The 11,015-nt window shown below is 43.5% G+C and overlaps 3 protein-coding genes across 3 annotated transcripts; 2 read left to right on the top strand and 1 right to left on the bottom strand.

Annotated features, from left to right (window-relative positions):
• Window positions 1-1,837: 1,837 nt before the first annotated feature.
• Window positions 1,838-3,163, top strand: IAQ61_004973 (uncharacterized protein; the record flags this gene model as incomplete). Its single annotated transcript, XM_003838002.1, has 1 exon — window positions 1,838-3,163. One exon carries the CDS (start codon window positions 1,838-1,840, stop codon window positions 3,161-3,163), a length of 1,326 nt encoding a protein of 441 aa, XP_003838050.1.
• A 1,262-nt stretch (window positions 3,164-4,425) lies between these two features.
• IAQ61_004972 (uncharacterized protein) lies at window positions 4,426-6,078 on the bottom strand (the record flags this gene model as incomplete). The annotated part of the gene is made up of 1 exon (XM_003838000.2): window positions 4,426-6,078. One exon carries the CDS (start codon window positions 6,076-6,078, stop codon window positions 4,426-4,428), a length of 1,653 nt encoding a protein of 550 aa, XP_003838048.2.
• Window positions 6,079-6,596: 518 nt separating this feature from the next.
• IAQ61_004971 (uncharacterized protein) lies at window positions 6,597-7,292 on the top strand (the record flags this gene model as incomplete). The annotated part of the gene is made up of 1 exon (XM_066096562.1): window positions 6,597-7,292. The coding sequence occupies one exon, from the start codon at window positions 6,597-6,599 to the stop codon at window positions 7,290-7,292; it is 696 nt and encodes a 231-aa protein (XP_065953485.1).
• Between the last annotated feature and the right edge of the window lie 3,723 nt (window positions 7,293-11,015).

Raw genomic sequence — 11,015 nt, 5'->3', positions numbered from 1 at the left:
ACCTCTCTATTATTAACTAGGTAGCTTCCCTAAGAAGCTCTATTACGCGCGCAAAGCGTGCCTTAGAGTCTATAGGGAGCTACCTAGGTTACCCTATCCTAGGATTTATAGGGGGAACCTTAGAGGAGCTAGAGTCCTTATCTTCTAATAAAGAGCTCTAGGCGCCCTTAGCTACAGAAGCAGCCTTGCGCGCAAGCTTAGCAGCAGTAGTAGTAGCTTTTACTAGCTCCTGCTATTTAGCCTCACTCTCCTTAAGGAGCACTAAGACCCTCTACTTCTTATCCTTAAGAAGGTCTTAGCTCTTACCTACCTGCTTCCTTGCTAGGAAGGATAGCGTAGAATATTAGGTAAGCTTTAGGCTATTAGTTAGTTTATTAGTATAAGATCTTACTAAGTATTATAAAGGAAAAATTCTTATATAGATTATATATATTAGGATATAGCTATACCTAAAGGAGTACTACTAGTACTAAGTCCCCCTACTAGAAGAGTTATAGCACTTGCTATTAGACTTATTAAAGAGCGCTAAGCGTAGATAATTTAGATAAGTTTTAGCACAATAAATACTAGGCTCTCTATAGCAGGAGGATCTTAGGGTCTCCTTAGGAGCTAGAGAGGGAGTAGGAGTGGGGATAGGGGACAGGGTCTAGGGAGGAGCAGGAGCTAGAGTTAGAGCTAGAGTAGTAGGAGCTAGAGTAGGAGCGCCCTTCCTTAGCTTTGCAATCTTAGCTATAGTAGTAGTAGCTACGCGCTTAGCTACTACACACTCTATAATAGCCTTACGCTTAGTAGTAGCACGCTCTTCTTTAGTAGTAGTAGCTTTAGCAACTATAGCTTTAGCTATATAGGAGGTAATAAGGGCAGTGTAGGTAGAGCAAGTATAAGTAGTAGGTTTTAACTTTAACTAAGATATAGGTTAGTAAGGATATAAGTATAGTTTAGATCTTTAGGGTTATATAATTTTATAACTTAAGCTATAGTAAAGATTATAGTTAGGTAGATAGAGTTATAGAGCTCTGTCTAGATAATATCTACGCGTATAAGCGTAGGCTAAATAAGGAAGGCACGCTAGTTAGTATCTAAAGGGTAAGCTAATTTAACCCTTTAGATATATAACGCTCTAATTAGCTACACTATCTACTAACTATAGGCGCAACTATAATAATAAAAGATCTACCTATACCTAGGGGGTGTGTTATAGGAGGGATATTAACTAGATTACAGAGTATCTTAATCCTAATTAATCCTAATTAATCCTAGTTAATACCCCTATATAACCTACTATCTAATTAACTGCTAGCTTACTACTAAGTGCCTAATAAAAAGTAGGAGCTCTAGTAAGGAAGGTTTACTAATTATTTACCTTCTAGTAAGGGTAGCTAAAGCTCTATATATATAAGTCCGATTGTAGTAGATACAATCTAATAATCCATCTCCTAAATCATTCCTGACCTTAGTGATCCAAATTTCCACAACACTCTATTAGTTAGGACACCTATTTAACTCTATAGTATTCTCTATATATAGCTAGTATACTATATATATCTTGCTTACCTAACCTATTACCCTAATATAATTATAGTATTACTTGCGTAATAGATTGTAGTTATTAGCTACTTAGACTAGGGCAGGGTATACTATAGGTGGCCCTGTTAGGTCACGTGCTAATCTTCTCTCGAGATTCCGCTCTATCACCTGCAGCAGGCATTCTATCACGACTAGTTTGCACTACCCAACTTCTAGACCAACTCCTTCTAGACCACCGCACGCGGCCTCTTGTCGCCTCCAGCCATTTGCAACAGCTGGGACGGTAACGCTGTACCTTGCAGTGCACGCCATGGACTCGTTCATAAGGCCCGCACCTCCCAAACGCACGTCTAGCGGTGCTCGCCGCCGGCGCCTCGACGACGACGTCAGCATCGCCTCAAGTGCCTCGAATACAAATCCAGCCAAGCGATCGCGCAAGTCCAGCAGCACGGGCTTTGGAAGCACTGTGCGAAGCCAGCTCAACGCCATCTATCCACCTGGCTGCTGGCACTGTGGGGCTACCATCACAGAGATGGCTCATGTCTTCGCCAAAGCAGACACGGCCTATGCTCAGTGTCGCGACTATGGCTTGGTTGAGGTTGCCCATGTCGACGCCGCCGAGAATGCGCTTCCTCTCTGTCCGCTCTGTCATAGCGTATTTGACAGAGACCCTCCGCTCCTTCTCGTTGTCCCGCACGACCTGGACTACTTCTGCCATATGGAGGATAGATGGCAACGTGCCTTCCACAAAACTCCTTGCCTCAGGCCGCCGCTCTCCGCCCACTATCAAGACCACTGTCGTCAAGAACACAGCGCCTTGCACTCCCAAACTGTCTCAGCGAACCAGGTCCATAGCCAAGCAAGCATCACTGCCAGCGAGGGGTTGTGTGGTGGCCTCTATGATTGCTTCATGGTGACGGACTATCTGTCTTCCTTTGAAGAGGAGGGCGCCCGTCAACGTCGCCTGAAACACACGCGAATTTGGTACGGAGATCCAAGGGCTATAATCTGGCGCGCCAAGAAGAAAATCAGCAGCATCCCAGCTTTGCCTGAGCACCTTGACAGCGTGAAGGCTAAGATATTGCATCTCGACTCCCTCTATGACAAAGGCAACCGCCAGATACGCGACCACCTCGAGCGGGGTTTACCACTCCTTCACGATCAACGTCCGGAAGATGACGACGACAGCAACAACAGCCGTGACCCCACGCGTTTCTCACACCTTGACCCATACTCAGCACAACCACCTACAACGCGTACACCTCAGTCTCCCCCCGACCTCGAGTCGTCTCGCACTAACCCTCCCTTCTCAGACATCGTCACGACAAGCAATACTAAGACCCGCAAGCGCCAGCAGCTCACACCTTCTACCGATACCAATACAAGCTCACGGAAGCGCCTAAAGTGCGATCCCTTACCCGCCGGTGCTGCTGTATCATCGATAAACACCCAGCAGATACAGCCACTATGGCGATGGGGGGGTCCAATGGCGACTACGAATCAGGTCATAGAGTATTGGAAAACCATGTTTGCGCCAGCGATTGTAGAGCAGCGTATCGATGGTAAAGTAGGCGCAGGCATGCCGCGCGAACCCAGCATCGTTAACATCCGGCACGGACTCGAAGGAACCATGTAGACGAGCGTCTTGCGATAACTAGCAGTGTGGCAGGGATAAGGAGTAGGGCGCTGGCTCTCTAAATGTAGATAAACAAATCAAAACACGAAAACCAACTTGGATAGACCGTATAGACGTGTGCAAGGGTGCGCTCCTTTTTAAGCGCCTGTTCACGTCTCTCACTAACGTATGTACACCTCTGCCAGGGCCTGCACTGACGGAAAGCTTATCCCCAGCTGTACGTTGCCGCCGCCAGCTTCTCGAGTCCCGTTTTAGTATGCCAGTTGCACATTCACATTGCTCAAGTGGTAACAAGATGAAGAGAAACAAGGAAAGAAGCCATCCTATACTATGAATAAGTCTCTATAAACTTTCTGCGGTCTACCAGCTGCATTCTAGCCCAAACGCAATTTGGTAGGGAAGTGACGATAAGATTATAATAAGTACAGATTGGTTGCAGACAGACTGCTAGAGGGCTAAGTAGATGACGAGAGTATAGCACCCGTACTTGACGCATAGTCTATTGTGTCCTGATACTAGATCTATCGCCCATAATCGTGGATTAGGTGCGGCCTGGACTCTAATTTCAACATTTGTTGGGTTGGACGCAGTTATTCTTGTGCAAGCTAGGAAGAGGAGTGAAATGTGTTGTACGTAGATGCTGGAACAAAGGGCAGCAATGCAGAATATACCGTAGACGAGACGAGACGATATAGGAAGTTCGTGGTGTCTATTAGCCACAAATGATGACATGACCGGCCAAGTTAAGTATGCTTTGGGTAGGGAGACGAGTTCACCTCGCCCGCTCAGCAGAGCTTCCAGTGATGTGCCAACTAGTGATCTGCGCATAAAGAGTAGCTCGAACAGCACTCCTGCAATACATTTGGCTCTTACTTTAGTAGATGGATCTGTTGTATCCTTTGGCAAATAGTATAATAAATCATCAAGCATCAATAAGGCAAGGAAAGCTCTTCAAACTCTTGAGCTAGGTGCGTCTCTTGGAGGACTCATCGGCAATTGACACAGTGAACCTCAGGTACATGTATTCAGCTTCTGAAGTAATCCTGACTATACCTACTCTATAGAGGTTGTACTTGCTACTCTATAGAGGTTGTACTTGTAATGTGTTGCCATCCTAAGACCACACTACCTATTTATTAACATGTCATCAATCATGACGTCGTAGACGTACCGCAGCAAGAAATCGGCAGAATCTAAGGGGTATCATACGAATCAATTCCGCACTCAACAGGTAACCAGCCTGCTCTAGGTTACCCGCAGAGTTATAGTGCAATGTCTTTCAAGTGTTCGACCAGGTCGTTCCACACTCGCTCATGGACACTGACGCGTTTACTCGCCGTCCTCTCCACGCTCTGCCTATTATCAAGCTCTGTTGTTTCCCTGACTACGTCAGCCCGTCTGGCTTCCATGGTTTCAATTTGCGTGCGCAGCATCTGGACACGGGCTTCGTGGGCAACTGCAGAATAGGCTGATTGATCAAGATGCAGAAGTGGCAGTGTCGCGGCAGAGTTCACATCATGAAGGCGCCGGGACTGCTCTGCTAGGCCTTCGACAGCAGTGGCGCGCGCTTTCTCGCAGTGCTGAGCTCGTTTGATGATGAGACCGAGGTGGTGGAGAACGGTGAGGTACGACTCTTTGGTGTCCTGGTCCTCTGGCCCAAACCAGTCCAGTGCCGCAGGATCAAAATCGTTGGGTTCACGGAGACCCAAAGAAGCTTTGCGCTTTCTTTGGTTAGATTGTTCGTGGGAGTTTTTAGGCGGCAATAATGCCATCCGTAAGTCTCGAGCGCTGGGTTCGTTGGACTTTGTACGCTTGGCTGTGGAGTTGACCATGATGCTTTCACTGCCTTGCCGAGTTGTCACTGGCATTCGCGCTGGGTTGGTGAACGTTGATTGAGGTGGAGCGGAGCGCGTGCGATGACAGGGCAAATGCGGGCTCAGCAATGAGGGTGAGGGAATGTGGCAGGGAGGGCTCTCACCGATAGGACGTGGGGAAGTGATGTAGCTGTTGTTCTCGCTGTCGCAACTGGCTACCAAGAGGCTTTCGTCGTCTACGTCGTGAAAAGGGCAGTCAATTTGGTCATCTTCGTTGCGAGTAGATGGGCTAATTAGTGGTCTCTCGACTTCGCAGTTGAGAGAGTCAAATGTTTGTTCCTGTTCTCCCTCAGGCCAATAGTAGGATGGTGGTTCTTCTTCTTCGTCGGGATTAAAATCGTCTTGATTCGAGTGCGCATCTGCAACCCTTCGGGCGTGTTCAGGCGACGGGACTTCTTCCTCTTCACTGTCTCGACCTAGGGGCACGTTCTGGAGATTCTGGATGGCGTCACTGCCTAAAGTTTCAATTCTCCCGTTACCTGCCCCGTCTTCTGTGTCCACGATGTCTTGGTTGTCCACACTGGCGTCGTCGCCGTCTTCGCCGTCTTCGATGTCCGTTCGAGTTTGGTTGATGGTGTTCAGAAGCAAGGGTGGACTCAGGCGATCTTCCGTGTGAAGCCCATCTATAGTGACCTCCTCGTGCTCGCTATCCACCCCTTGTTCGCTCTCCTCCGTGCCGTCGTCTTGATCCTCAGAATCGTCGCTTCCGTCAAAATGGGCGGAGGCGGCGGCCTCAAGTGTTTGGCGCGCCAAAATCACGTCCTGGCGCTGCACAAGACGTGTTCCCGTCGCCGCCTGGGGCGCTCGGCCGGGATGACGCGGCTGAGCTAGCAAGGGTTTCAAGACGCGTCGAAAGTCGGATATCGGGTAGCGGCTGGCAATCAATGCTAGGGTCTCGAGGAGCGTTTTGCCCGGAGTTGGCGGCAGTCTAATGTCTAGGGCGCTGAGTCCATCCGCGTCGACGTGCCAATGATGGGAGATGCGGCTCCAGGCGTTCAGTTTGCGGTCGCTGGTAATGTTCGGGCGTTTTGCCCGTGTCATGGGATTGTCTATGGGATCTGAAAGGCTGTTGTAGTCACAATCGCAATCCAGTGGGAAGCGACGGCGGGACAGCGATTCAGTTAGTCAGCGTTAGCGCAAACTCGGCGTCACGTGGCGGAACCGCGATCTCACCTGGCCCCCCTCCCCTCCCCTCCCTCCACCTGCAACACCCAAGCCGTCGTCAAGCGTGCACATTCACCCAAGTGATGCCCCCAATCGGGCTCGCCTACCAGATCCACTCCACTCCTGCTTGTTCAAACTATCAAGGCATCAATATCCACCAACATGTTGGCCGTGCTTCCACTGTCTGCAGCTTGCCGCAGCCATCATCACCATCCTCCCCTCCCGCCTCATCGCCTGTCATCGCACACTGCCTGCATACAAGGCAGCCAAATCAATCTTGAGCGAGGCCATGCACGACTATATCAGATCCCATCCGCTCCTGGTCCTCATGCGTCGTTGAACCTGCCGGCAAGATGCACAGCCTTGTTTGCTGTTTTAGAACAGCTCACTCTAGAATGAATAAGAGACCTTTTGGTTGTTTGTTGTCCTTGCTTTGTTCTGCAGAGCAAGCCGAGACAGGAATACATCCACCTACTTCGCCATCTGTACACCAGGTTTCCTTACACCACCTTCCACGTTGTTCCATCTCCCATCGACCCATACTGCCTTTTGGCATCATGACGCCTCGCTCTGCCTCCCATAGGCGTCGCACGCTATCGTCTGCTTCTCTTACCCCCAATGTTATTGCCATCAAAGAAGATCCTTCTGGCTTGCCTGCTGTACGTCATTGCAACGGACGTCGGTTGACTGGGGATATTCTGCCACACGAACAATCGTCAGCAGACAACAGCGTCGCCGCCATGTCCGAGCCATCCTGCGTTGCAGCCAAACTAGCATCCAGTCCTGTCACCCCAAAGATCACCCGTGTTCGTGGTCCACGTTCTCCTCCCACTCGCTGGCAAGCATTTAAGAAAGACTTCCTCAAAGCTCCCCGGACACATACCGCCGCCATCTTCGGGGCGTTGGTCTGTGCTAGTGTGATGTGTTACGGCCTGTTTTGGGGGCTGCGGTCGCTGGGCGAATGGCTGAGCTTGTGGCTTGGTCCATGGCTGTATTGGGACGGTCTCACGGATGAGGAAGCGGTACAGAACGCCTTGGAAGCATGGGAGTCCAACGGTCGACCCCAACGAAGAGAGCATTACTGTCCTTGACTGGACACGTGTTTGCTTCACATCGCGTACGACACGTGTAGCTCTTGGTTAGAAGTAAGGATAGACTTGCCTTGTAGGAATGCGGACGAGAGCAGATAGTTATTACAAAGCAAAACAGAAAGAAGCCTATAACGTCTCACTGGCATGCCAGCTACACGAACATGCGCTTGGGTAGTGTAAGAATCACGTGTTTTGCCGCTACAGCGCAGGGTAATATAAACCGTAGCGACATACTAACACTACATAGTATAGGAAAGTTGTCGCAAACCAAGAATAGGGCAAAAGTGAACACTGTTACCCTACCCTGATACGTTGATATATATGGTGGGATATTGATGAGATATTTGTATTGCGACAAAAGTTATCTCCTACTAGGAATCAACGCTACAGAGGGCTATGCGCTACTAGCGACTCGTAGGAAATAAGTGTCAAAGGAAAATTAGCTAATTATTGTAACAAGTGCAAGCACTCGTTCTAGTCTTTTCTTATCAGACTAGCCAAGATAGTATTAGCTCTAATACGGCTCTAACTCTAGTCTAAGGCCCCTCTACCTCTAGATATAAAAGGAGCCTTATACTTATAAATAGATAGATATATTCTTCTTATCCTTTTATACAAGACCTATAGATAGTATCCTTTTCTATATAGATATAAACTTCTATATACCTTTAAGTTATATTGTATAGGTTTTAGATAGCCTACCTACTAAGTATATTGTATTTATTAGTTAGGACACCTAATCTACCTTCTTATTAGGATACTATTAGTGTTCTATATAATTAGGACCTAATATATATATACCTTAGTTAGGACCTCATATATATACACCTTAGGTAGGACCTAATATATATATACCTTAGGTAGGACCTAATATATATATACCTTAGTTAGGAACTAATATATATACACCTTAGGTAGGACCTAATATATATACCTTAGTTAGGATATAATATATATACCTTAGTTAGGATATAATATATATACCTTAGCTAGGATATAATATACTACTTTAGGAATATTATCCCTTTATTTATATTTAACTACTTTATAGTAAAAAGCTATTATATATTTAAGGTAGACCTATATAGCTTAGGAATATATCTATAAGGTTAACTATAATAAATATTCCTACTATAAAGATAGAGTGTCTATTTATAATATATATCAAGAATTATAAATAATTATAATTAGTATACCTATACCCCTACTTTCTATACTATATTAAGATCTATAGAAATTTAAATTACTAATCTTAGGAATAATTTAATAGATAGATTATATAATTATGTCTACTATAATAGGACTTGTATAAATAGAGCTTTAAGTACCCTTAATAGATAGTGTATAATAAGTAAACCTTCCTTACTAGAGCGTCTTTCTCTATTACGCACTTAGTAGCAAGCTAGTAGTTAATTAGAAAGTAGGTTAGTTAGGGGTATAAATTAGGGATAATAAGTAGGATTTATATTAGTTAATTAAAATATAATACTCTATAATCTAGTTATTATCTGTCCTATATTATACCCCTAAGCTATAGGTAGATCTATTGTTTTATTATAATCCACATGCCTACCTTATTATATCTAGCGCGTCTATGCGCTTACACGTTAGGATATTCTTAGAAGTAAGCTCTAAGCTCCTAATACCTAACTATCGCAATACAATATCTTATTAATATCCCACTATATATATTAACTTATTAGAGTAGGGTAATAGTATTTACTTTTGCCCTATTCTTGGTTTGCGACACTAACTATAACCTATACTATAGCTTAAATTATAAGCTTATATAAACTAAAAATCTATTCTATACTTATATCCCTACTAACCTATATGTTAGTTAAAGTCTAAAACTACTACTTGCGCTTATTTCTATACGTTTACTACCCTTAATACCTACTATGCTACTAGGGATACTACTACTACTACTTAGGCTAAGCACGCTACTACCTAAGCTACTAAAATTAGTAAGCGTATAGCTACTAAGGCTACTAAGAAGGCCCTTATTAATACTATAATTAAGGACTATATAAAGGCCTATTAGGCTAAGGTTAAGCTACTAAGAAGGAGTAGCGTTTGGCCCTCCCCTACCCTAGCCCCTACTTATACTCTAGCTCAATCTCTAGTTCCTACTCCTACTCTAGCTTCTGTCCTCCCCTAGACCCCTTCTAAGGCCCTTGCTTCTACTCCTACTCTAGCTCCTGTAACAACGCAGGTAGGTAAGGCATCTAAAAGGTATCCTATACGACTTAAGGCATATAGGAGTGCGCGTCTATATAAAAAAGGATAAGATTCCTACACCTATAGGTCTTACACAAAAGGATAAGAAGAACATGCCTATCCTAATATAGCTAAGCTACACTCTATATATATTAATAACTTAGTCTTTTATTAGAGCTAACCTTAATATAGAATAATAGGCAAACAAGTCTACACTATTATTATACTACCCTCTTTTATAAAGAAAGGATAGTCCCTATCCTTATAATTAGGTTTAAATCCCTCTTTAAAAAAATACTCCTGCAAAATAATTCTACCTTTACTTCTACCTTTACCTTTACTTCTTATTCCTACGGCACAGACCCTTATCTACAGCTTGCCTATATCTAGGCCTCTACCTACTAACTTTCTAATTCTTATATCCCTAAATTTTTAAACCTTTAATCTATACTATCTAAAATCTAGTATACTTTTAATCTATATAATTAAGTAGGTTACTAAACTAAATTATAGGTATATACTATACTAGTTATAGTACTACTAGGAGTTCTACCTGTTGCTTATCGCGCCTTGTGTATAAGAGCTATTAGAGCTATTGCCTAAGGTAAGTTTAATAATTTTAACTTTAACTCTAGTACTATATTCTTTAGAATAAGTTCTATAATCTAGTTTATACTAGATTCCCTTATATATTAGCCTTAAGTATTTAGCTCTTTAAAATAGGCTAGATAAGTACTAATATCTAGTTATAAACCCCCCTAAAGGCTATAAAAAAGAGGAGACGCGTACTACTTTTTAGTTAGATATTAAGGAATTTAAGGCTACTTATTAAGAAGTTATCTTAACCCTAGCTAAATATATTATAGTTATTAATTCTTAGAATAAGGGTATAAAAGCTACTAATATCCTTCTAGCTACTTACTATTGTACCTTATCTAATGTACGTAGATTTTATAATAGTATATTTAAAATAGTATTAGAAGTTAAAGGCATAACGTACGCGATAGATTAACTCTAGGAGGAAATAGTAGCAAGTTAGGAGGCAATAGTATTAGCTATTACTAGGCTATCTAAGAGTATTAGGAAGATAACTAAATCTACTCTACCTCCTGCCTATACTCTAAAGCTAGCTAAGCTAGTTGCTAAATAGGTAGCTAAAGAACCTAGTCTAGGCAAGATTACTATTAAATTAGATTCTAATCTAGATTCTAATAGAGCAATAGACACTAAATTAAAGGGGGTTTGCTAGAAGTAGTGTCCTAGAAACCTTAAGAGTTCTAAAATAGGTATAAATCTAATAAGATAATATATAATAGCAATATAGTAATAATAGATAGTAGTTAATAGGTTATTATAGAAATCTAGATTACTAAGGTTAGGAATAATTTGGGAGATGGATTATTAGATTATATCTACTACGATCGGACTTATATATATAGAGCTTTAGCTACCCTTACTAGAAGGTGAATAATTAGTAAACCTTCCTTACTAGAGCTCCTGCTT

The sequence above is a fragment of the Plenodomus lingam genome (assembly GCF_022343315.1).
Source record: "Plenodomus lingam strain CAN1 chromosome Unknown contig_2, whole genome shotgun sequence".
NCBI lineage: Eukaryota > Fungi > Ascomycota > Dothideomycetes > Pleosporales > Leptosphaeriaceae > Plenodomus > Plenodomus lingam.
Note: the sequence above shows the minus strand (reverse complement) of the source record. Positions and strands in the feature narration are given on the sequence as shown.